This window comes from Saccopteryx bilineata, chromosome 2 (assembly GCF_036850765.1).
Source record: "Saccopteryx bilineata isolate mSacBil1 chromosome 2, mSacBil1_pri_phased_curated, whole genome shotgun sequence".
NCBI classification, from domain to species: Eukaryota; Metazoa; Chordata; class Mammalia; order Chiroptera; family Emballonuridae; genus Saccopteryx; species Saccopteryx bilineata.
The window spans coordinates 302,476,167-302,503,693 of NC_089491.1; the positions used below are offsets into that span (position 1 = coordinate 302,476,167).

The 27,527-nt window shown below is 34.8% G+C and overlaps 1 protein-coding gene across 2 annotated transcripts in view; it reads right to left on the reverse strand.

Annotated features, from left to right (window-relative positions):
- The window catches only part of LOC136326087 (membrane cofactor protein-like), an 89,020-nt gene that overhangs the window by 48,973 nt on the left and 12,520 nt on the right, over positions 1-27,527 (reverse strand). The window contains exons 2-9 of one of the 2 annotated variants that reach the window (XM_066261477.1): positions 24,425-24,613; positions 23,703-23,805; positions 20,255-20,340; positions 18,361-18,558; positions 16,626-16,808; positions 13,801-13,848; positions 12,061-12,096; positions 8,104-8,142 (exon numbers count right to left, since the gene is read on the reverse strand). In XM_066261477.1, coding sequence (XP_066117574.1) covers positions 8,104-8,142; positions 12,061-12,096; positions 13,801-13,848; positions 16,626-16,808; positions 18,361-18,558; positions 20,255-20,340; positions 23,703-23,805; positions 24,425-24,613 — 882 coding nt within the window. Of the gene's footprint in view, positions 1-8,103; positions 8,143-12,060; positions 12,097-13,800; positions 13,849-16,625; positions 16,809-18,360; positions 18,559-19,823; positions 19,910-20,254; positions 20,341-23,702; positions 23,806-24,424; positions 24,614-27,527 lie in introns of both variants that reach the window. The other variant, XM_066261478.1, reaches the window with a different exon arrangement.

A 27,527-nucleotide genomic window follows, 5' to 3' on the forward strand; every position in this document is an offset into this window, starting at 1 on the left:
GAGACTGCTGGCCGGATATCCTGGTCGCAGACAGTGAGTGAGAGTTTCCCCCAAGCGCCCCGAAAGTGGGTGCCCGCTTGTGTTACTGGACAGAGTGGCAGAGCCAGAGGTCTTTGAGTGGGCGGAAAGCCCGCCTGATTATGCTAGCAGCTCTGACTGACTGAGCCTTACCCAGAGCCCTGTGCTGAGTGGAAATAGAGTGGGGAGTTGCCAGCTCTTTGAGCCTCTTACTATCCAGGCAGAGGTAGCAGCAACCCCATAGCTGGATTATCAGGCTACTAATTGAGGAAGGAAAGACTAGGAGAAAGGCTCCAGGAACACGGACTCTCTCACTGTCGGAGCCTATAAATGCTAATGAGCTTCGACTGCCAACGAGACTAAAGCACAATACATGACATTGCCATAGAGACTTATCATTTGCAAACCTCTACCTGAGCATGCCAAAGGGGCAGAACCCGGGGTACAGAGTCACCGACCAGGAAGAGGGAGAGAAAAGAAAAAGCAAGAAGATAACCTCTCAAAATCAAGAACAATCTGCAGACTTTATAACCTATCCCATTTTATTATATTTGTTTGTTTGTTTCTCTTATCTTCATTCTTGATACTTTTTTTTCCTCCTCCAATTTGGCCGATTAACTCACTACCGGTCTTACTCTCTCCTCTCCTTGAACTACACTACCCATAAGTGTTACATCTCCCATTATCTTTTCTCTTCTCCTTTCTCTCTATGAGGGTTGCACTCCAAAACCCTTAACTCTCTCTCTCTCTCTCTCCTTTCTTTTTTTTTCTTTTAGTGGTTCCCTCCTTTTTTTTCTCTCTCTCTCTTTCTTTCCTCCCTCTATATTAGTTTCTTCCTTTCTCCTTTACATCTCCTCTCATTCAAACCTCAATAACAAACAAATTATCTTATCTGGGACTCAGACCTATGTTTGTGGCATTTTGGGGTTTTTTTTCTTCATCTTTTTAACTCACTAGCCGTGCTCCCATCCCTGGCTCTCCATATTATCTAGTTCTTGTTCCACTAAATACAATAGTAATTTTTTAATTTGTCCTCCCATTTTTCCATTTTCCTCTTATTCCTCTCATCATAACTCTTAGACAACCAACACCTAAAAGCAAATCATTTTATTCTTGACCCAAATTTTTTCCTTATTTGCTTTTTGTGGGTCCATACGCTCTTTTTTTTTCTTTTTTTTTTCTTTTTCTTTTTCTTTTTTTTTTTTTTTTTTTTTTTTTGCCCCTTTATTACTTTTCCCCAATTCAGGCCCTCCATCACAGGCATTGTTTGTTATAATTCACAGTCCACCACAAGATTTTCTCAAGAAAGAGGGGAGAGGAAAGGAGAGGAAAAAAGGAGGGGGGGAATAATTTCCTTTTTTAAAAAAATTTTATTTTATTTTATTTTATTTTTCTTTATTTCATTATTAATTTTTTTTTAAAAAACAACTCTTTTCGATTTTTTATTTTTTTTATTTTTTTTAACTTTTTATTCTTTATTAAATCTCATTAATACTATCAACAAAACCACCCTCAGATGCCATTAAGGAAGAGAAAATCGAATATCATGGATACAAAAGAAAGAGAGGTAACACAGCTACATGAGAAAAAGTCTATGGAGAAAAAATTTAATATATTGGAAACCTTGGAGCTAAATGACAGAGAATTCAAGATAGAAATCATAAAAATCCTCCGATATATACAAGAAAACACAGAAAGGCAATTTAGGGAGCTCAGAAAACAACTCAATGAACACAAAGAATATATGTCCAAGGAAATTGAAACTATAAAAACAAATCAAACAGAGATGAAAAACTCAATTCACGAGCTGAAAAATGGAGTAACAAGCTTAGCTAATAGAACAGGTCAGATAGAAGAGAGGATTAGTGAAATAGAAGACAAGCAACTTGAGGCACAACAGAGAGAAGAAGAAAGAGACTCCAAAATAAAAAAAAATGAGATAGCCCTACAAGAATTATCTGACTCCATCAAAAAGAATAACATAAGAATAATAGGTATATCAGAGGGAGAAGAGAGAGAAAATGGAATGGAGAACATACTCAAACAAATAATAGATGAGAACTTCCCAAGCCTGTGGAAAGAACTAAAGCCTCAAGTTCAAGAAGCAAACAGAACTCCAAGTTTTCTTAACCCCAACAAACCTACTCCAAGGCATATCATAATGAAATTGACACAAACCAACAGCAAAGAAAAAATTCTCAAGGCAGCCAGGGAAAAGAAGAATACAACATATAAAGAAAGGCCCATTAGATTATCATCACATTTCTCAGCAGAAACTCTACAAGCTAGAAGAGAGTGGACCCCAATATTTAAAGTCCTGAAAGAGAGGAACTTTCAGCCACGAATACTATACCCATCAAAGCTATCCTTCAAATACTAAGGAGAAATAAAAACATTCACAGATACAGAAAAGATGAGGGAATTTATCATAAGAAAACCCCCACTCCAGGAATTACTAAAGGGGGTTCTTTAAGCAGATGCAAAGAACAAAAAAAAAACAGAGCCACAAGTAAAAGCTCCAAGAAGAACACAATAAAACCAAATTTAAACTGTGACAACAACACAAAGAAAGGGGGAGAAGATGGAGATTAACAGTAGCAAAGGACGATGGAGTGCAAAAGTACTCACAAAATAGTTCGCTACAATGAACAGGGTAGGGACCCTTTTCATTACTCAAAGGTAACCACCATTGAAAAAACCACCACAGAAGCACATGAGATAAAAAAGATAGCAACAGAGGAAAGATGTATGGAATACAACCAAATAAAAACAAAAGATAGAAAAATGAAAGAGAAGGATCAAACAAGACACAAAACTAACAGAAAGCAAGATATAAAATGGCAATAGGGAACTCACAAGTATCAATAATTACACTAAATATAAACGGATTAAACTCACCAATAAAAAGGCACAGAGTAGCAGAATGGATTAAAAAAGAAAATCCAACTGTATGCTGCCTACAGGAAACTCATCTAAGTAACAAGGATAAAAACAAATTCAAAGTGAAAGGCTGGAAAACAATACTCCAAGCAAATAACATCCAAAAAAAAGCAGGTGTAGCAATACTCATATCGGATAATGCTGACTGCAAGACAGCAAAAGTACTCAGAGACAAAAATGGCCATTTCATAATGGCTAAGGGGACACTGAATCAAGAAGACATAACAATTCTTAATATATATGCACCAAACCAAGGAGCACCAAAATATATAAGACAGCTACTTATTGATCTTAAAACAAAAACTGACAAAAACACAATCACACTTGGAGACCTCAATACACCGCTGACGGCTCTAGATCGGTCATCCAAACAGAGAATCAACAAAGACATAGTGGCCTTAAACAAAACACTAGAGCACCTGGATATGATAGACATCTACAGGACATTTCATCCCAAAGTGACTGAGTATACATTTTTCTCCAGTGTACATGGATCATTCTCAAGAATTGACCATATGTTGGGCCACAAAAACAACATCAGCAAATTCAGAAAAATTGAAGTTGTACCAAGCATAGTTTCTGATCATAAAGCCTTGAAACTAGCACTCAACTGCAAGAAAGAGGAAAAAATCCCACAAAAATGTGGAAACTAAACAACATACTTTTAAAAAATGAATGGGTCAAAGAAGAAATAAGTGCAGAGATCAAAAGACATATACAGACTAATGAAAATGACAATACGACATATCAGAATCTATGGGATGCAGCAAAAGCAGTGATAAGAGGGAAGTTCATATCACTTCAGGCATATATGAACAAACAAGAGAGAGCCCAAGTGAACCACTTAACTTCCCACCTTAAGGAACTAGAAAAAGAAGAACAAAGACAACCCAAAACCAGCCAAAGAAAGGAGGTAATAAAAATCAGAGCAGAAATAAATGAATTAGAGAACAGAAAAACTATAGAAAAAATTAATAGAACAAGGAGCTGTTTCTTTGAAAAGATCAACAAAATTGACAAACCCTTGGCAAGACTTACCAAGGAAAAAAGAGAAAGAACTCATATAAACAAAATCCAAAATGAAAGAGGAGAAATCACCACGGACACCGTAGATATATAAAGAATTATTGTAGAATACTATGAAAAACTTTATGCCACTAAATTCAACAACCTAGAAGAAATGGATAAATTCCTAGAACAATACAACCTTCCTAGACTGAGTCAAGAAGAAGCAGAAAGCCTAAACAGACCTATCAGTAGAGAAGAAATACAAAAAACCATTAAAAACCTCCCCAAAAATAAAAGTCCAGGCCCTGACGGCTATACCAGCGAATTTTATCAAACATTCAAAGAAGACTTGGTTCCTATTCTACTCAAAGTCTTCCAAAAAATTGAAGAAGAAGCAATACTTCCAAACACATTTTATGAGGCCAACATAACCCTCATAAGAAAACCAGGCAAGGATGGCACAAAAAAAGAAAACTACAGACCAATATCTCTAATGAATACAGATGCTAAAATACTAAACAAAATACTAGCAAATCGAATACAACAACATATTAAAAAAATAATACATCATGATCAAGTGGGATTCATCCCAGAATCTCAAGGATGGTTCAACATACGTAAAACGGTTAATGTAATACACCATATCAACAAAACAAAGAACAAAAACCACATGATCTTATCAATAGACGCAGAAAAGGCTTTCGATAAAATACAACACAATTTTATGTTTAAGACTCTCAACAAAATGGGTATAGAAGGAAAATATCTCAACATGATAAAGGCCATATATGATAAACCATCAGCTAACATCATATTAAATGGCACTAAACTGAAGGCTTTCCCCCTTAAATCAGGAACAAGACAGGGTTGTCCACTCTCTCCACTCTTATTTAATGTGGTACTAGAGGTTCTAGCCAGAGCAATCAGACAAGACAAAGAAATAAAAGGCATCCATATTGGAAAAGAAGAAGTAAAGGTATCACTTTTTGCAGATGATATGATCCTATACATCGAAAACCCCAAAGAATCCACAAAAAGACTACTAGAAACAATAAGCCAATACAGTAAGGTCGCAGGATACAAAATTAACATACAGAAGTCAATAGCCTTTCTATATGCCAACAATGAAACAACTGAGAAGGAACTCAAAAGAATAATCCCCTTCACGATTGCAACAAAAAAAAATAAAATACTTAGGAATAAACATAACAAAGAATGTAAAGGACTTATATAATGAAAATTATAAACCATTGTTAAGGGAAATCGAAAAAGATATAATGAGATGGAAGAATATACCTTGTTCTTGGCTAGGAAGAATAAATATAATCAAGATGGCTATATTAACCAAAGCAATATACAAATTTAATGCAATTCCCATCAAACTTCCAGTGACATTTTTTAAAGAAATAGAGCAAAAAATCATCAGATTTATATGTAACTATAAAAAACCCCGAATAGCCAAAGCAATCCTAAAGAAAAAGAATGAAGCTGGGGGCATAAAAATACCTGACTTCAAACTCTATTATAGGGCCACGACAATCAAAACAGCATCGTATTGGCAGAAAAATAGACACTCAGACCAATGGAACAGAATAGAAAGTCCAGAAATAAAACCACATATATATAGTCAAATAATTTTTGATAAAGCGGCCAACAACACACAATGGAGAAAAGAAAGCCTCTTCAATAAATGGTGCTGGGAAAACTGGAAAGCCACATGCAAAGGAATGAAACTGGACTACAGTCTTTCCCCCTGTACAAAAATTAACTCAAAATGGATCAAAGATCTAAACATAAGACCTGAAACAATTAAGTACATAGAAGAAGACATAGGTACTCAACTCATGGACCTGGGTTTTAAAGAGCATTTTATGAATTTGACTCCAATGGCAAGAGAAGTGAAGGCAAAAATTAATGAATGGGACTACATCAGACTAAGAAGTTTTTGCTCAGCAAGAGAAACTGATAACAAAATAAACAGAAAGCCAACTAAATGGGAAATGATATTTTCAAACAACAGCTCAGATAAGGGCCTAATATCCAAAATATACAAAGAACTCATAAAACTCAACAACAAACAAACAAATAATCCAATAAAAAAATGGGAAGAGGATATGAATAGACACTTCTCCCAGGAAGAAATACAAATGGCCAACAGATATATGAAAAGATGCTCATCTTCTTTAGCTATTAGAGAAATGCAAATCAAAATGGCAATGAGATACCACCTCACACCTGTTCGATTAGCTGTTATTAGCAAGTCAGGTAATAGCAAATGTTGGAGAGGCTGTGGAGAAAAAGGAACCCTCATACACTGTTGGTGGGAATGTAAAGTAGTACAACCATTATGGAAGAAAGTATGGTGGTTCCTCAAAAAACTGAAAATAGAACTACCTTATGACCCAGCAATCCCTCTACTGGGTATATACCCCCAAAACTCAGAAACATTGATACGTCAAGACACATGCAGCCCCATGTTTATTGCAGCATTGTTCACAGTGGCCAGGACATGGAAACAACCAAAAAGCCCATCAATAGATGACTGGATAAAGAAGATGTGGCACATATACACTATGGAATACTACTCAGCCATAAGAAATGATGACATCGGAACATTTACAGCAAAATGGTGGGATCTTGATAACATGATACGAAGCGAAATAAGTAAATCAGAAAAAAACAGGAACTGTATTATTCCATACGTAGGTGGGACATAATAGTGAAACTAAGAGACATTGATAAGAGTGTGGTGGTTACGGGGGGGAGGGGGGAATGGGAGAGGGATAGGGGGTGGGGAGGGGCACAAAGAAAACAAGATAGAAGGTGACAGAGGACAATCTGACTTTGGGTGATGGGTATGCAACATAATTGAACGACAAGATAACCTGGACTTGTTATCTTTGAATATATGTATCCTGATTTATTGATGTCACCCCATTAAAAAAATAAAATTATTAAAAAAAAATCAAGAAGAAGAAGAAAAAAAGAATGTGTTATCTTATTGTAGTTCATTTAGTATTCAGTCTATCATTCTTATGACTTGTTAGCAATTTCATTTATATTATTCCACTAGAGTGAGTCTGTGGACTAAGTTGTAAATAAAGTTCTATTAATTGGTTACATAGACACATTTTGCAATGTCATAAACAATATGTTATCATCAATCCTTCTTCATGCACCCCACCCCCAAATTAAGACACAGTCTCAATTTCCAATACCAAGAACATTCAAAGAATGCAAATGAAACACCAGGATACATGGATAAATTACACATAGAAACTCAAACATGCATTTCTGACTATCCAGAGAGCAATAAATAATACCAGGAAATCTTAATTCTTAGAAATGTCAGGTAGTATTATCTCTGCTTCTAAGCTGCCATAATTTTTATTATATTTCTACAAGTCAAAACATACAATATTATGATTTCTTCTGATTTTTTTCTTTTATAAAAAGTTATCAGATGTTTATTGTCTTAACATGACTTCAGATTTACTGGCACAATGAGAGTTTAACCAGAGTATTCAGAGAGAAAATAGAGCAGGCCTAAGGTGCATTTTATAAAAAGATTAACTTTACTAAAGTAGTCTAATGTAAATAAAAGTACTACATATTTTTCTTCATTTACTCATCAAACATCCTTGTATTTCATTAAACTATCACAACTATACTCTATCATTTCCTTTAGTATATATTGTGTGAGCCTTGTGAGCCTACATAAAGTGTGCTCCACCAGCCTTTTTAAGACAAAAACTAACCTAATTTATGTGTATATAATGTATGAATAGAAAAACTTGTTTTACAGATTACTAACACAAAATAACACTGTCACCTGCAAAGCAGTTTTATGTATTTTAACCTCCATATAAACACAGCAATTGAGAAAGCCACTTCATCCTATTAGGAATTCCAATTTGAGGCACCCTTAAAAACTGTAGTAGCTACATGTGTCCAGTTCTACTCCTGCTTATATTTGTCATGTTATTTGTACTCTTAAAATAAGCATACATGCCATTATAACATTTGTGACAGGTTGTTTGTCTAAGTACGGATAATTAAAATATGATATTTCCACTTAGAACTCTAAGGTCTCATCAGGGAGGAGTATAAAAACCAAAATAATTTCTATATCTTTACCTAAATACTCAAATCGTTCAGCTGATGATGTGGAAAGTCCTAAAAAGAAGAAGAAAATAGAAATAATGTTAAAAAGAAATGAAAAATAGTAAAGCTTATTGACCCCCAAATTAATAGGTTTTGATTCTTTGCCTTTGTACAGAATCTCACATAATTTTATTTTCCTTACATAAATTATGTTAATGTTTCTCATTTAAAGTATTATCATAAAATATTATAAATTTATATTTAATGTCATAAGTCTTCTTCTTCTCCAGTAAGATTTTCTGTGACAGTATTCTGTGGTACAGCATGCAAATTTATTATTAGTGTATTGTTAGTAATAGCCTACGGTGTAAAAGAAATTCTACTTACAATTAAAAGATACAGAAAGGCTTAATAAATGATGTAGAGGTTATTCTGTAATACAGTGAAATTTCAACATAATAAGGCCCATTTATGAAAAACCCATAGCTAACATCATGCTTCATGGTGAAAGACTGAAAGTTTTCCCCTTAAGTTCAGGAACAAGACAGGATGACCATGTTTGCCATTTCTATTTAATACAATAGTGAAAGTTACAATTAGAGAATCAGGCAAGAAAAAATGCATCCAAATTAGGAAAGAAGAAATAAATTATCTCTGTTCTATATGACATGATTTTTCGAAATACAAAACTGTAAAGATTATACTCATATGCAGGCACTCACATTATTGTATTAACCTGTTGCAACTAATAAATACATTTTATTAAAGCTATAGGTTACAGAATTGACAAGTAAAAATCAGTTGCATTTCTATAACTAACAATGAGCAAATCAAATAAAAGTGTAAAAGAAAAAACACAGTTTAGTTATAATAGTATCAAAAAGAGTAAACTACTTAGGAAGAAAACTTAACCAAGTTGCTGAAAGACTCCTACACTGGAAACTATAAAACATTGCTGAAGGAAACAGAAGATAATATAAATAAATGAAGAGACATTCTTTGTCCATACATTTGAAGACCTTATATAGTAAAGATGTTAAACTACACAAAGCAATCTACAGATTATACACAACCCACATCAACATCTTGAATATACATTTTGCAAAATAGGAAAAATATATATGTAATTCATATGAGATCTCAGGGATAAGAAATAGCCAAGACAATCTTAAAATGGAAGAGCAGAGTTGAAAAAACTCACATTACCTGATTTTAAATGTACTCAAAAGCTACAATTATCCAAACACAGTGGTATAGGCATAAATACAGACACACCAATGGAATAGAATACAGAGCCCACCAATAAAGCTTCACATATATGGTCAAATGATTGAATGAAAGGGTGCAAAGAACATTAAATTGGGAAAGACCAATCTTTCAACAAATGGTTCTTGGAAAACTGGATATGTACATACAATCCATGAAGTTTTATTCGTATCTTACATCATAATCAGAAATGAATTCAAAATGGGTCAAAGAGCTAAATAAGAGCTAAAACTATAACACTCTTAGAAAAACAAATAGAGGACCAGCTTCATGATGATAAGTCTGACAATGATTTCTTGGGTGTGACACCAAAAGCCCTAGTTACAACGAAAAACATAGATAAATTGGACTTTACCAAATTTATGAACAATTATCAATAGAGTGAAAAAGCAATCCATAAAATAAAAGAAAACACTGGCAATGAATACATCTGATAAGGAATTAATATCCAAAATGCATAATGAACTCCTAAAACTTAGTAATGGAAAAAAACCCCAAACAAAAATGTGCAAAGGACATGAATAGATATTTCCCCAAAGAAGATATACAAAACACCAAGAAGCACAGGAAACATGACCATTAATCAATAATAACCACAATGCAAATAAAAATCACAGTGAGATACATTAGGATGGCTAGCATTAAAAACAGGAAATAACATGTGTTGGTAAAGAAGTGGAGAAATTGGAACTTCGTGCATCACTGGTGGAAATATCAAATGATACAGTTGCTATGGAGAACATGTGGCTGTTCCTCAAAAAGTAAACACAGAATGCCCACATAACCCAGCAGCTCTACTCCTGGGTGTGTACCCCAAATTGAAACAGGTCCTAAAATGCCAATATTCAGAGAAGCATATTCAGAATAGGCAAAAGTTTAAACAACCCACATGTCTATCATTAGTGAATGGATAAAAAATGTGATATATACAAACAATGGAATATTACCCAATCATAAAAAGGAATAGAGTTCTGATACATGCTACAGGGTAGATGAACCTTGAAAGCCTTACACTAAGTGAAATAAGCCAGAAGTGATTGCAGTTCTGTGAGGTTCTTAAGGTAGTCAATTTCCAGAAAATTAAATACAATTGTCAGGGTTGGGCGGGGGCCGGGGCGGATGGAAAATTGTTGTTTAATGTGTATAATGTTTCCGTTTTAGTTTTGGATATACAGAAGTGATGGCTGCACAACAGTGAGAATGTACCTAATGCCCCTGACATGTACCCATGAAATGGTTAAATGGTAAAAATAAAATAAAAGTTGATCTTTAAAAATTAGCATAGAAAGTGGCCTGAACATGTCTGAAAAAGCAGTGCTCTGACAGATATTAAAACATATCATAGCCGTACAAGGAAGCATAAAAGATATGGTGTAGGCAGAGTTCAAGGGAAGAGAGACAAGAAGAACCCCTATGAATTTAACGTATGATAAAAACTGGCACTTCAAGCAGTTGGAGAGAAGACAAAAAGTGTATATACCAACATCAGATGTAACAATGATTTAAGTGCAAAGAATGTAATAAGATCATATGGTTGAAATTTTTATATGATTTCAGCATGGGGATGAACTCCAGTTTTCACAATAGAGACTGAACACTCATAGCCACTAGAGAGAGAAACTGATACATCCAACTACCTATTAATGTAAAACTTCTGCACATATAAATATCGCTGATAGGAAAAAGGTTAAATAAATATGGTATATATTAAAGTCATCATTAAAAATGTGGAAATAAATCTAAATATAATCCCAATATAAGATAGTGAATGTAGAATATGAGAGTTTAGAAGAATATGAACAGCGTGATTCCATTTTTGGTTACCAACAACAACAAAAAAGAACACTGAAATATGTGTATGTATATGCATACAAGAATATTAATGTACAGCAGCAGACAAAAGGACACCTAAACTATTAAGTGATTTTTTTTAAGTGAGAGGAGGGAAGATTGTGAGACGAACTCCCATATACACTCCTAGTGAGATCTACTCTTCAATTCTTGTCTGGGACTGATGCTCCATTACTGAGCTATTTTTAGCATCTAAGGTCAACAGTAGAACCAACCAGCTATCCTCAGCACTGAGGGTCCACGCTTGAACCAAGTGACCACTGGTTGCAGGACAGGAAGAGGGAGAGAAGAAAAGAAGAGGAAGAGAGAGGGGGGAAAAGAGGGAGAGGGAGGGGAAGAGAAGGGCATAGTTTCTTCTCTTGTGTACCCTAACAGGGAATTGAACCTTGGACATCCATATGCCAGGCCAACACTCTATCAACTGAGCCTACCAGCCAGAGCTACTATTAAGAGATTAACTCAGACAATGAATTAGAGAAAGAGAAGACAATATTTTGCTCTGTATATTTTTGTAACATTATAATTTTTATGAATTTATATTTGTGCACTATTTACATAATTAAAAATTATATAAACTATACCCAAACATATGAACTCTTAAAAATATACTCATTAAAAAAATAAGGCAATGAAAACTAGTTAAAATGTTCATTTCATGTTAAAAGTGTGGGAAATTATAATGAATTCTGTTAAATCAACGAAAAAGCATTTTAGAAACCTAATTAAAAAATGAGTGAAGAACAAGAATAAATAAAAGTGGGCCAAAAAAATCAACTTCATTTATAATTAAATAAGTGCTAATTCACACATAAAATTATTTTCATCACTTTATGAGGTTATTAAGAATATTAATAGGATAAAGAGTTACTGGACCTGGTGTAGTTGTTTTTGGAAGAGTAGGCTTGACACCTGGAAACATGAAATTGACTTCATTTACCAACAATACAAAATTAGAGATTTAATTTGATTTTTTACCTTTTAAAAAAGATTAATTATTTCTCTAAATAAAAAATACACATGCTTCCTTATCTTTACAATTCTTCTTCTGGGAGTTACCCTAAATATATACTTATACAAGTACATATAAATTTTGCATAAGAATGTTTTGTATTCTAGAATGGAAATTCAGAAATTAACTAATAAAAATCATAAAAATAATGTATTCAGAATGAACAACTGTATCTCTAAGAAATTAACTGTCCAATTTGTATCATACTACATATTTTTTATCCTTTTGTTTTCTGCTTAGTATTTTACTGTTTTCCACACTACAACAATTGTATCTACCTTATCATCATTAAATGGTACTACGGACTTTTTTCCTTTCGTTTCTCTAACCAATAAAAGATATTTGACAGTCACATGAAGAATTTTAAATTTTGATAATTAAGAAAAGATCCTCCATGAACAGACACTTCTCCCAGGAAGAAATACAAATGGCCAACAGATATATGAAAAGATGCTCAGCTTCATTAGTTATTAGAGAAATGCAGATAAAGACTACAATGAGATACCACCTCACCCCTGTTAGATTAGCTATTATCAACAAGACGGGTAATAACAAATGTTGGAGAGGCTGTGGAGAAAAAGGAACCCTCATACACTGTTGGTGGGAATGTAAAGTAGTACAACCACTATGGAGGAAAGTATGGTGGTTCCTCAAAAAACTCCAAATAGAACTACCTTATGACCCAGCAATCCCTCTACTGGGTATATACCCCAAAACCTCAGAATCATTGATACGTAAAGACACATGTAGCCCCATGTTCATAGCAGCACTGTTCACAGTGGCCAAGACATGGAAACAACCAAAAAGTCCTTCAATAGAAGACTGGATAAAGAAGATGTGGCACATATACACTATGGAATACTACTCAGCCATAAGAAATGATGACATTAGATCATTTATAGCAAAATGGTGGGATCTTGATAACATTATACGGAGTGAAATAGGTAAATCAGAAAAAAACAAGAACTACATGATTCCATACATTGGTGGAACATAAAAACAAGACTAAGAGACATGGACAAGAATGTGGTGGTTACCAGGGGTGGGGGGAGGGAGGATGCAGGAGGGAGGGAGGGAGAGATTTAGGGGGAGGGGGAGGGGCACAGAGAAAACTAGATAGAGGGTGACAGAGGACAATCTGACTCTGGGCGAGGGGTATGCAACATAATTTAATGAGAAGATAACCTAGACATGTTTTCTTTGAATATATGTACCCTGAATTATTAATGTCATCCCATTAACATTAATAAAAATTTATTAAAAAAAAAAAAAGAAAAGATCCTCGTAGTTTATCGTTTTTATAAACATTTCCTCACACTTCTCTCTTCTTTGAAACACTAGAAGAATCAGTGTTTTATAAATCCTTTAAGATACAGTTATGGTTAACTCATTTAAAAGAGCATGTCACCAAACTGGTATCCCATAGTGCATATGCTCATGAGGACCATGTGAGTAAACACGGGTGGGTCGATGAATGTAAACTTCACATGCAATCTTAATGTATCTGTCCACCAAAAGCCACCAGTTTCCCCACAAAACATTCATTTTTACCCATCACCTTATGACATTATTAACAATATGAATAGAATAAAGAGTTACTAGACCTGGTTTGCTTGAAACTGGGGTTGTTTTTGGAACAGTAGGCTGAACACCTGGAAACATGAAATTGATTACATTTAATAACAATACAAAATTAGAGATTTAATTTGATTTATCTTTTTAAAAAGATTATTTCTCTAAATGGAAAATGCATTTATTTTCTTATCTTTATAATTTCTATTCTGGGAAGTTAGCTACATATATATCTATACAAGTACATATGAATTTTGCATAAGAATGTTTTGGATTCTAGAATGGAAATCCAGAAATTAAGTAATATAAATCATAAAAATAATGTATTCAAAATAAACATGTATCTCTAAGAAATTAACTGTCTAATTTGTATCATACTACATACTTTTTATTATTTTATTTTTTGTTTAATACTTCACAGTTTTTCATATTAAAACAATGATATCTATCTTGTCATCATTCTATGTTACTATGGATCCTTTTTTCATAGTCTTTCCTCAATGATGATAAAATATGATTGACAGTCAAAGGAGGAATTTTGATTTTTGATTTTAAGAAAAGAATTCTGTATTTATCCTCCTTATATACATTTTCTCACAATCCTCTACTTTGAAACACTAGAAGTATGTTTTTATAAATCCTTTATGACATACTTACTGTTAACTCTTTTGAAAGAGCATATTAACAAACCCAGTATCCCACAGTGCGTGTGCTCACTAGGACCATGTGAGTAAACACGGGTGAGTCAATGAATTTAAATGTCACAAGAGTCTTAATGTATCAGTCCACCAAAAAAGCATTAGTTTCCCTCCAAAACCTTATAACACGCAACTAAAGTACTCAAGGAAGCTACCAGTTTCCAGGTATAGAGGAATTATAAAAAGATGTTGTAATTACCATGTTAATTAGATGGTAACTCCCCTTATTCCTTTAAAATATTAGGACAACAGAAAATATACAAACAAACAAGAGCTAGTCATTTAAATTTGAGATCAATACCCTTATGTTTAACAGGAAACTAAGTCCAAAGAAATGATGTTACTATAATAAGGAGAGCCAAACTAAGACCTTGTGTGAGGTCTGCTCAGGCTAAGCTCTTCCCAATACAGTCCCCTATTGTCCACATGGAACAAGATACTCATCCCTGCCCGGGAAACTGGATAATACTGAATCATATTATATATGATGTTTTTATTGTATATACACATTTATAATAAAGTTTAACACATACATTTGGGAAGATAAGTGATAACTACTAATAAAATGGAATAATAATAACAATATACTACAATAAAAATATGTGATATTCTTCTCCAAATATCATATTGCACTGCACGCTCCCTCCTTCCAGTGATGATGTGAGATGATACAGTGGCCACATGATGAGAAGTGAGTTGAATACACTGAGCCAAGGGATGATTCTCGTCTTAGGTGGGAAATACTGGGACAGTGTGAGAAGTCATCATGCCACTCAGAATGGCAAGTAACTTATACGTATGAATTACTCTTTCCTATTATTTGCATTAAATATTTTCACACCAGATTTGCAGGCAATTGAAACTACAGAAAGTGAAACCACGGATAAGTGGTGACTGCTGTATAGCTCTTGCCCCTTGTTCCTGCTGAAATCAAAGAGAAGCCAGAGATTGGAAACAGAAAAATAATTCCATCCACCATGTCAAAATAATCTCCAAAGCAGAGCAGCTAATGAGTAGTCCATCCATGAAGTCCTCCATTTCATTTCAATAAATAAAGACTTTTCCTGTCTTTCTGTTGATGTGAAATTTATTTTCTATTGCCAAAAAAAAAAATGTTTAGTAAAGAGAAAAAGGCTAATTACATGAGGCAGGGAGAGGTGGGGTCTTGTTCTAGGACAGCAGAGATTTCCCAGTTTAAAAGGTACTACATAGAAAGAATAAAACCGATTGCGGTCAAGGAAATAAAACATCATCCTGGATCACAAAGATAACCTGTAAAGGTATCAATAGATCATTTTTAAAATAATAAAATAACTAACTTGATGACAAAGAAAACATATGTGTTAAAAAATATTAGCCATGGTCCATCCTCTTCACTAATATTAACTGGAGTGATGCTTTAAGTTAGATATGAGCTTCCTTTAAGGGCTTCCTAGAGGTCAGGTGCTGTGCTAAGTGCTCGAAATACACACCATTTCACCTTTACTATTAACCAGTAAGGAAGGAATTACATCATTTTATAAGTAAGTAAACACCTTAAAGGTTTATATTACTTGTCCAAGTTTGTTCTAAGTCTGCAGACCATGGCAAATGGTTTTAGATTAGAACCACAAAGTGTAACAAGTAGAATGGCTATAAATATGTTCTTCCTCTTTGTTACTAAAAGTGACGAATGGGTGCAAATCATCAGATATTTAAAGAATGTAAAAAATCAGGAGCCATTTATGAATTTTGAAAAATATGAGCAGACAATTACTAAACCTGAGACACTGAAAATTGTAGGTTTTGCACTGGGAGGTGTTGACATGGAAAAAATGATGAAGACAGGATCAACTACTTGGTAATTACTACTTTTGAAAATATATATAAATCTTGCCTTTAGATTTTCATTTTTTTTTAGGTATAAATTCCAGTGCTTCAATTTACTCTGATAAATGATTGTGATCCATTGTTACACATGAGAAACACCAAACAACAGTAATTTAGACACCATTGTGATGTACATAATGTGCTAAGACTCTATAAAATAAATTATGTCATGAAAATTAATATGAGACCGAAATAATTACAAACACTGCTACTTTTGAAAATCCCATGTCATTGATATTGATTGTCAGAGAAATAAAATCTAAAGAAAAAAGAAAAAAAATCCTTTGTACCTTGAGTACACTTTGGCAGCCCAGGCACCCAATTACTGTTAGCTCCACACACAGCACTGTTGCTGCCTTCAAAGAGAAATCCCTTCAGGCATTGAAATGTAACCCTTGTTCTGTAAGAATATTTTGTTCCAATTATTGACACAATTGTTCCATTCTTGACTACTGGATACGGACATTTGACCACTGAAAAGCAGAGAAATTCCAGAATTAATGCAAAGCTGCTTTAACACAGGAAAGAAATCAAGTACAAAATAGTAATTTCCCCTGGAACAGAGACGAGGACCTGAAGGCAGGATGTTAACCTTTTATAAAAGGATTTTATTTGTGTATTTTAATTCCAGATAAAGAGATATAATCTTTTCTCCCATAGAAAGGACTGCCGTTATAGATTATTGGTTTTCTCTATTTTTCCATAACTGACAAGTTTTGAGAAAGGTATGACTACCATGGACAATTTTCAGGTAAGCTCAAATGTAACTTTTGATGCTGTTTACTTTTAGGATTTGTTTTTAAATAAAAATACATGTTGACACTGATTTAGTACCCTGACCTTTCTGAAGGCAGGAAAGAGTCTTCTAATAAGGTAATACTTGAGCTCAAGTGTAAAAGTTGGAGAGAAGCTAGCCATGCAAAGATATGCAAAGAGAATTAATTCATTAGGTCTCAATAGCATGCAGAACTGGATGTTCAAGAAAAAGAAAGGCCAGTGGAAGTAGGGCTGTGTTTTCCAAATATTTTGTATTGGAACTCAGAGACCAAAAATCACATTTTAAATTGTAATCTCATAACCTGGGTTAAAGTTAAAACTTATATTTAGCCTTCGCACCCATACACTCTGGTATCTCCTGTTCTGCTCTACATCTTAGGAAGTAAAATGCTGGGTACGACCCTCCAGATTGATTTCAAGATCCACAATGGGTGCCAGAATTTGGGGAAAATCACAGACAAAACAAAAAACAGCAAAACACTGGCTAGGATTTAGATTAAATCTGAGCAACAGAGAAGGGCCCACAATGCACAGTGTTTTAAGCCAGGAGAGTGCTCTTCCTCCCTGCGTGGGGATCTGAATTTTCATCAGGCATCACTTCCCTTCAGCCTGAAGAACTTCGTTTAAGCAATTCTTGTAGTTCAGGTAGGACAGTGACAATTCTCTTAGCTTTTATTTCAAAATCCTTTTTTTGTTTTTGTTTTTGAGAGAGAGAGAGAAAGACAGACAGACAGACATAGAGGGAGAGAGCATGGGTGGAGAGAGATAAGAAGCATCAACTCATAATTGCTTCACTGTAGTTGTTTATTGATTTCTTTTCATACTTGACCAGGGGCTCAAGCCAAGCCAGTGACCTGTGGGCTCAAGCTATTGTCCTTGGGATCATGATGATGATTTCACACTCAAGCTGGTGACTCACACTCAAGTTGGCAAGATCATGCTTGAGGTTTTGAACTGGGAACCTCAACATCCTGGTTAGATGCTTTATCCACTGTGCCATCACTAGTCAAGCAAAATGGTTTCCTTTTATTTTTATTTATTTATTTTTATTCAGGGAGAGGAGGAAAGACAGAGATAGACTCCCACATGTACCTTGAATAAGATCCATCCAGCAAGCCCACTAGGGAAACAAGCACATATGGCTGGGTTTATTTTTTTTTTATTATTGGTTGGCCAAAGTATTCAAAAGTTGGTAGAAGTTTGTACAGTATTTACAAATGAGAGGTAAATAAATAAAAATATTATTACCATTACACTCAGGAGGGTCACTACTCCATTGGTCCTGTCCAGAACAAATCAATGTTCTCTTCCCAACAAGTGAATATTCATCTGGTCCATTTGAAGGATTACAACTGTAAGTTACTACTTCATTATATTCATATGTATCCTTTTGGCTATTGGTGTATGTTCCATGAGGTATTTTTTTAGGTGGCTGGCACAAAATTTCTTAAAAGGAAAATAAAAAGAGGACATAAAATTCAAAAGAAAAGGTGAAACCTTAATAATGTGTTAGTAAAGTCCTGTGAACTGACTTCAATTAATTTATGAACATATGACTTCACAGTCTAGTTGTGAATCCAATATCCAAGTAAGAAGAAAGTTCCTTTGACAAAATGTATTATCTGACATCAAAACATTAATATAGAAATTAAATTTTAGAATATATCCATTTTCTTAAATACTCATATGAGCTACTTATATGAAATATCTGTATTTATCAGAAAGGTCATGATAAATTTTATTCTAATCATAACACATGGTAAAAATTTAATGAAGAAATTACATTCACAGCCCTGGCCTGTTGGCTCAGTGGTAGAGCATCAGCCTGGTATGTGGATGTCCTGGGTTCATTTCCCAGCCAGGGCACAAAGGAGAAGCACCTATCTGCTTCTCCACCCTTCCCCCACTCCTTCCTTGCTCTCTCTCTCTCTCTCTCTCTCTTTCTCTTCCCCTCCACAGCCAAGGCTCCATTGCAGCAAAGTTGGCCCGGGTGCTGAGGATGGCTCCATGGCCTCTGCCTCAGGTGCTAGAATGGCTCCAGTTGCAACTGAGCAGCACCCCAGATGTGCAGAGCATTATCCCCTAGTGGGCATGTTGGGTGGATCCCAGTCTGGTGCCTGATGGAGTCTGTCTCTCTGCCTCCCCACTCCTCACTTCAGAAAAATAAAAATACAAAAATGAAAAGAAATTACACTCATAATTGAGGAAAACTCAGTGCTAGTGGAGACATGCTTTATTCTTTGTAAATACATCTCTCTCTAAATCAATGGTTGACAAGTACACAAAGATTTATTGTCATTTTTCAATCTCATTCTTAAGAGCATACAGTAAAATTTTCCTATGGTTTCAGATTACTTGATAATGCAGCCCAAAGAATCCGGAGGTCTTTCTCTAAGCCAGATACTAAAAACATTAGAAAACAATGTAAAGCAATGATACTATTTTCAATGTTTGTTTTGGAAAGTTTTGATTTTATGAATACCTATGTTGTATTTGTTAACATGTATTGAACTAACTTTTCTTAAAAATGAATTAATAAATAATTATTTAAAAGTTTTCTGTTTTAATTCTAATATAAAGCATATCAATAGCACTAATCCACCTACAGAAAAGCTCTTTAGGGTCTTTGTTCATTTTAAACCATAAAGGGATACCCAGACCAAAAAGTTTGAGAAATGCTGCTCTACATTCCAAAGAGAGAATATACTTACTTTCACACAGTGGGGGATTATCACTCCATTCCATTTTATCTCCAGAGATTTCACAATATAGGATTTTTGTTCCAAGTAAGTAAAAACTAAATGGGAATAATGATTGATTTCTGTATCAGTTAATGAGACTACACAATAACGAAGGCATTTTTATATGATAGTTTTTCTGCACTACAATAGCTTCAGGGAGAAATTTCTTAAGTGACATGTATTGAGCATGGTAACGAAATCTGCTATTTGATGAAATAAAGATATTCTTTACGTGAACACACATTGAACCTGAGAAAATTACCTAAATAATTCTGTCATGCCTGGTAGTCTGGTGATCGTCACCTTCAAGTCTCACCACACATGCACTTCTATGTCCTTGCTCAGGCCATTCTGCTCAGTCAGGACACGACTGAGTAGGGAGACCTGGCCCAACAGCTTACCTGACTGGATTTGAGTCCCAGTTCCAAGACTGACTGGTTTTTTGAGCTTGAGCAAGTCCCTTAATTTTTTCTTTCTTAAATTCCTCCTGTATGGAAAGTATATAATAATATATATATCATAGTGTTATTTTGAGTAGTAGGTGAATTAGCATCTCAGACACAGTGAGTGCTAAGTAAAGTTTTTTAGGGGGGGAGGATGGTATTTGAATATTCTTCAGATTAGAGTGTTTGCTTGGTCCAGCATAGGAAAACCCCTACATGATGAAATCTCTAACGATTGGAATTCCCAGAACTCTACCCTCCTTATAATGATCAAAAATAAGTCTGTTTCTATGGAACTTCTTATTTACTATTTTCTTTGGTCACCTCACAGTATATATTGTGTTTCTCGACAATGTTAAATTTCTTTGAGAATAGTGTACGCCAGCAATTTTCAATCCTTTTTATCACATGGCTCACATAAACTAATACTAAAATTCTGTGCTTCCCACTCAAATATATATATATTTATATATTTGCTGATCTATAAAAACAATAGGTATACATTTGATTCCTTTATACCAGATGGCTATTGTTTTGTTGGCTGTTGTCAAATTTTAATTTGATTATTTAAAGGAAAAATGGTCAGTGGTCCTGGGTAAATAGTTAGGTATTGCATGTTTCAAAAATTGTTGTGGCACAATGGTTGAAAACACCATGTCTATGGCATCTGTGCTGTTATAATTGACTGCTGTTTCTGATCATAGAGAAGCAGACAGAGAGGGAGAAAGTCATCATTTTCACCCCTCCCCCAAAATTTCCAGCCCCATCCTTCTACGATATTTTCAGATCCAGTGACCATTGCTTCTTCCTTTATTTTTCACTCTTTCCCCTTTCAGGAGGCAGACATGAAAATGGGAACATTTAGGCCCTGCCAGAGTGTTCAGTTAGTTAACGTGAAGAGCGTTGTTCCCATATGCCAAGGTGGCAGTATCAATCCTGGTCAGATAATATAGAAGAATCAACCAATGAATGCACAGATTGATGTAATTATCTCTCTCTCAAATCAATCAATCAATAAAAATTAAAAAACCAATCTTTAATAGGAAACAAAACAACTTTTTGTTTGAGGAAAATTGGAGTTTAATGCTCATGCCCAGAAAAAGACTTAGTTTACATGTCAGGCTTTTCTTCAGCACAGAGACACTCTTCAACAGTCATAAACCAAAAACATAAAACAACAAACTCTAGATAATGGTAAGAATCTGATAACCAGAGTTACCCCATTATTAGATTCAAATGTTCAACAAAACAAAAAATGAGAGAAATAGTAATACTTTCCCAGAAATAAATGTTAAGAGAATTTGTTATCACTGAACTTCTCTGAAAAAAATGTTCAACGGTTTCTAAAAGGTGAATGAAAGGACAGTAGAGAGTATCTCATGCCATATGGATAACCAGCTCACCGAGGGTACAAACATGGGCAGTTATTAAAGCTAGTAGTACTCTAACAATGGTTTGTAAATGGTTTTTATTTTTTATGTGGTTTAAGAAAGTAATCTTACAATGAAAATAAATAGTGTAGAAGCCAGTATTATACATTTTAGTGTAGAGGTTAGTATGACATTAACAATCCAAAGGGGTGGGATGGAGTTGATAAGAATCCATTGTTGTAATTTATTGAAGTTAAGTTGGTACAAATTCAAATTGTAGTGTTATACTTCTAGGATGTTAAATGTATTATAATCCCAATGGTAACCACAGACAAAATCACTACAGAATATACACAAAAGGAAATGAGAAAGGAACCCCAACATTTCATTATATAAACCAAGTAACATAGAAGAAAACTGGAATGCAGGGAAAGAAGGGCATATAAGCTCTTAGGCAGGTAGAAAACAAACAGCTCCCTCGTTGTCAGAAATTACTGTAAATTTAAATGAATGGAATTCTACAAGCAATGGCAGAGCTGGGCATAATGGATAAAGACAAATGATCTGATGCTGTCTACAAGACACTCACTTGAGAGTCAGAGACATGTGTGAGTTGAAAGAGGGAGGATGAGAAAGATGTTTTGTGCAAATTGTGATCTAAGGAGGGCAGGGTGGCCATATTAATTCAGACAAAATAGGTTTCGAATCAAAAAGGTTATGAGACAAGGAGCACATTATATTTTAATAAGTTTTAAATACTATAAAAAGATATAATAATTAAAAATATTTATGCACAGACCTTCAAAATATAAACATATGACAGACCTTCAAAATACATGAAGCAAAAGCTAACAGAACTGAAGGGAGAAATACACATTTCTACATAATAGGCATTTCTACATAATAGTTGGAGGTTTCAATATTCCACTAACAGTAATGGATTGCACAACTAGACTGAAAATTAAGCAAGGAAAAGGAGGACTTCAACAAAACAATTAATCAACTAGACCTCACAGACATAGTTGAGCACCATATAACAGAATACACATAACCTCATATGCACATGAGTCATCATCTAGGAGAGACCAGATGTTAAGCTGCAAATTAATATAACTAATCAATAGGTTTAAAAAAGATAGCTATCATACAAAGTATTATATCTGACCACAATAGGATAAAGTTGTTAAGCAAAACCCTGCTCAGCCAGAAGCTTTCTTGTAAGAACAGGTTCATTTACTAGCCATATGCTAGCCAGAAAAAGAAACAGGTCCTGGGGCATGCAGTCGAAACATCAGCAGCAGGGATAGATGAAGAAGGCAAACATTTCTGACATCTGGGGTTTAATGGGGTTCTTTTATAGTTTTGAGAACAAAGACAAAAGTTATTTGGAAGGAATTTTCATTGGCTATAGATAGAGATGGAAGAATAAGAAGTAGGACTATTCTGTGATAGCTGCCTAGTGTGCAGGAAGAAGTGTTTGCTGATTCAGATTGTTGGCAACAGTCTGAGAGGGTCATGTGTAAGCAGGATACAGTGAAACCTGGTGGCCAGCTATCTTTTTTTGAATAAGAGCTGTACTAGCTCTTATACTAACACTTTTCTGAAATAGCTCTGGAAGTTGATTCATAGTTTCATCATATATTCAGGAAAGGGAACAGTCTTCCATTAGTTTCTGCCCTTTGTTCTGTTAACTGATTAATGCATGTTGCTCCTCCACCCCCCACCGCCCGCTTGCCTGCTATGATGTAATTTAGAAACATATCACCATGATTACTGCATTTTTAATGCCTATGATAGGGTATATTATTATTTACAGTAAGTATTCTAGAATTTTGCTTTTCTTCAATTCTAATTTTTTTGTTCTTATTACATATCTTTTCAGTCTCCATAAAAGGCCCAAGAGTTGCTTGGCTATGAGTACAACGGTCACCCAGAAAGCAAGATGAAATCAACATTATGGGAACACTGAAGAAGAGAAGCAAGCCAAACATGGAATTAGTAATATTTACCTATTTCTCTAAGGAGCAACTACTTACCCCTCATTACACTCATAGTGAGCCTGTGAACCAAATGTAGTGCTTCCATTTACGTAGGTTACTTGACCATTTCTTGGTTCTGCTAGGTTTACACAAGATTTTTCTTAAAAAAAATTGAAATTTGTTGTTTTATACAAATGTCAAAACAGATTTGAATCAAAATAAAAATTCTACATTGCTCTATTAAATTCACTAAATTCATGAAAATATTTTTTTGCTTATTAATTTTTCTTAAGTTTATTGAGGTTTCATTGGTTAATAAGATTATATAGGTTTCAAGTGTACATTTCCATGATACATGATCTGTACATTGCATTGTATGCCCATGCCCAAAGTCAAAACACCTTCTGTCATCATGTTACTTTTTACTACACTTCTCAACCCTACTTCCTTCTGGTAACCACCATACTGTGTCTGGGTCTATGAGTTTCAGTTTTTTAGCCCATATATGAGTGAAATCATATGGTTCGCACTTTTTTTGTCTGACTTATTTTGCCTACCATGATAATCTCAAGTCCATTCCTGTTGTCGCAAGGGGCCAAACTTTAGAGTCACATTTTCACAGAGAATCAATAGTCAAATAAAAAGATTCCTGGAGCCTGAAAAAATACATTGCTATCTAAAATCTACATTTAAATGAGAAAGCCACCATTGCAGTAGTGGAATATGCATCTTAAGTGTGAGAAAATCTCTAGAGCAATAACAGTAAGAAGTGTGCTTACTTGTACAGGCCTCCTGGAGGGGTGTCCATGTGTTATCAGCCTGACAAACAGCAGTGGTGGAGACAAGAGGAACAATACGCATGTATCCTAGGCGACACTCATATTCTACTGTGTCCCCAGGTTGATAAACGGTTTGAGAAGCACCTCTGAGCATCATAGACTGGAATCTTGGTGGGACATCACAGGCATCTGGGCAGAACAGAATAAGAACATGAAAATAAAGTATTTTCTCTTTTCAGCAGCCATGGATTGTGCACTGGCAGCGGGCAGGTAGTATAGAATATATGCAAAAGTCCTTGGAAAGATTTTAAGTGATTGTTCCATGCCATGCTTTTACTGGACGATATGCCATGCTTGTTTTCCATACATTCTATCAGCTTTCATTTATTGCAGAATAATTTTTTTTTTTAATAAATTTTTATTAATGGTAATGGGATGACATTAATAAATCAGGGTACATATATTCAAAGAAAACATGTCTAGGTTATTTTGTCATCAAATTATGTTGCAAACCCCTCGCCCAAAGTCAGATTGTCCTCCATCACCCTCTATCTAGTTCTCTGTGCCCCTCCCCCTCCCCCTAACTCTCTCCCTCCCTCCCTCCCATGTCCTCCCTCCCCCCCCACCCTTGGTAACCACCACACTCTTGTCCATGTCTCTTAGTCTCATTTTTATGTTCCACCAATGTATGGAATCATGTAGTTCTTGTTTTTTTCTGATTTGCTTATTTCACTCCTTATAATGTTATCAAGATCCCACCATTTTGCTGTAAATGATCTGATGTCATCATTTCTTATGGCTGAGTAGTATTCCATAGTGTATATGTGCCACATCTTCTTTATCCAGTCTTCTATTGAAGGGCTTTTTGGTTGTTTCCATGTCTTGGCCACTGTGAACAGTGCTGCAATGAACATGGGGCTACATGTGTCTTCACGTATCAATGTTTCTGAGGTTTTGGGGTATATACCCAGTAGAGGGATTGCTGGGTCATAAGGTAGTTCTATTTGCAGTTTTTTGAGGAACCACCATACTTTCCTCCATAATGGTTGTACTACTTTACAGTCCCACCAACAGTGAATGAGGGTTCCTTTTTCTCCACAGCCTCTCCAACATTTGCTATTACCCGTCTTGTTGATAATAGCTAATCTAACAGGGGTGAGGTGGTATCTCATTGTAGTTTTGATTTGCATTTCTCTAATAACTAATGAAGCTGAGCATCTTTTCATATATCTGTTGGCCATTTGTATCTCTTCCTGGGAGAAGTGTCTGTTCATGTCCTCTTCCCATTTTTTTATTGGATTGCTTGTTTGTTTGTTGTTGAGTTTTATGAGTTCTTTGTAAATTTTGGATATTAGGCCCTTATCTGAGCTGTCGTTTGAAAATATCAGTTCCCATATAGTTGGCTGTCTGTTTATTTTGATATCAGTTTCTCTTGCTGAGCAAAAACTTTTAATTCTGATGTAGTCCCATTCATTTATCTTTGCCTTCACTTCTCTTGCCATTGGAGTCAAGTTCATAAAATGTTCTTTAAAACCCAGGTCCATGATTTTAGTACCTATGTCTTCTTCTATGTACTTTATTGTTTCAGGTCTTATATTTAGGTCTTTGATCCATTTTGAATTAATTTTAGTACACGGGGACAGGCTGTAGTCGAGTTTCATTCTTTTGCATGTGGCTTTCCAGTTTTCCCAACACCATTTGTTGAAGAGGCTTTCTTTTCTCCATTGTGTGTTGTTGGCCCCTTTATCAAAGATTATTTGACCGTATATATGTGGTTTTATTTCTGGGCTTTCTATTCTGTTCCATTGGTCTGAGTGTCTATTTTTCTGCCAATACCATGCTGTTTTAATTATCGTGGCCCTATAATATAGTTTAAAGTCAGGTATTGTAATGCCCCCAGCTTCATTCTTTTTCCTTAGGATTGTTTTGGCTATTCGGGGTTTTTTATAGTTCCATATAAATCTGATGATTTTTTGTTCCATTTCTTTAAAAAATCTCATAGGGATTTTGATGGGAATTGCATTAAATTTGTATATTGCTTTGGGTAATATGGCCATTTTGATTATATTTATTCTTCCTATCCAAGAACAAGGAATATGTTTCCATCTCATTGTATCTTTTTCGATTTCCCTTAACAATGCTTTGTAATTTTCATTATATAGGTCCTTTACGTTCTTTGTTATGTTTATTCCTAGGTATTTTATTTTTTTTGTTGCAATCGTGAAGGGGATTATTTTTTTGAGTTCGTTTTCTAATATTTCATTGTTGGCATATAGAAAGGCTATGGACTTTTGTATGTTAATTTTGTATCCTGCGACCTTACTGTATTGGTCTATTGTTTCTAATAATCTTTTTGTGGAGTCCTTCGGGTTTTCGATGTATAGGATCATATCATCAGCAAAAAGTGATAGCTTTACTTCTTCTTTTCCGATATGGATGCCTTTTATTTCTTTGTCTTGTCTGATTGCTCTGGCCAGAACTTCTAGCACCACGTTGAATAAGAGTGGAGAGAGTGGACAACCCTGTCTTGTTCCTGATTTAAGGTAGAAAGTCCTCAGTTTTATGCCGTTTAATAGGATGTTGGCTGATGGTTTATCATATATGGCCTTTATTATGTTGAGATATTTTCCTTCTATACCCATTTTTTTGAGAGTCTTAAACATAAAATTGTGTTGTATTTTATCAAAAGCCTTTTCTGCATCTATTGATAAGATCATGTGGTTTTTGTTCTTTGTTTTGTTGATATGGTGTATTACGTTAACCGTTTTGCGTATGTTGAACCATCCTTGAGATTCTGGGATGAATCCCACTTGATCATGATGTATTATTTTTTTAATATGTTGTTGTATTCGGTTTGCCAGTATTTTGTTTAGTATTTTAGCATCTGTATTCATTAGAGATATTGGTCTGTAGTTTTCTTTCTTTGTGCCATCCTTGCCAGGTTTTGGTATGAGGGTTATGTTGGCCTCATAAAATGTGTTTGGAAGTATTGCTTCTTCTTCAATTTTTTGGAAGACTTTGAGTAGAATAGGAACCAAGTCTTCTTTGAACGTTTGATAGAATTCACTAGTATAACCGTCTGGGCCTGGACTTTTATTTTTGG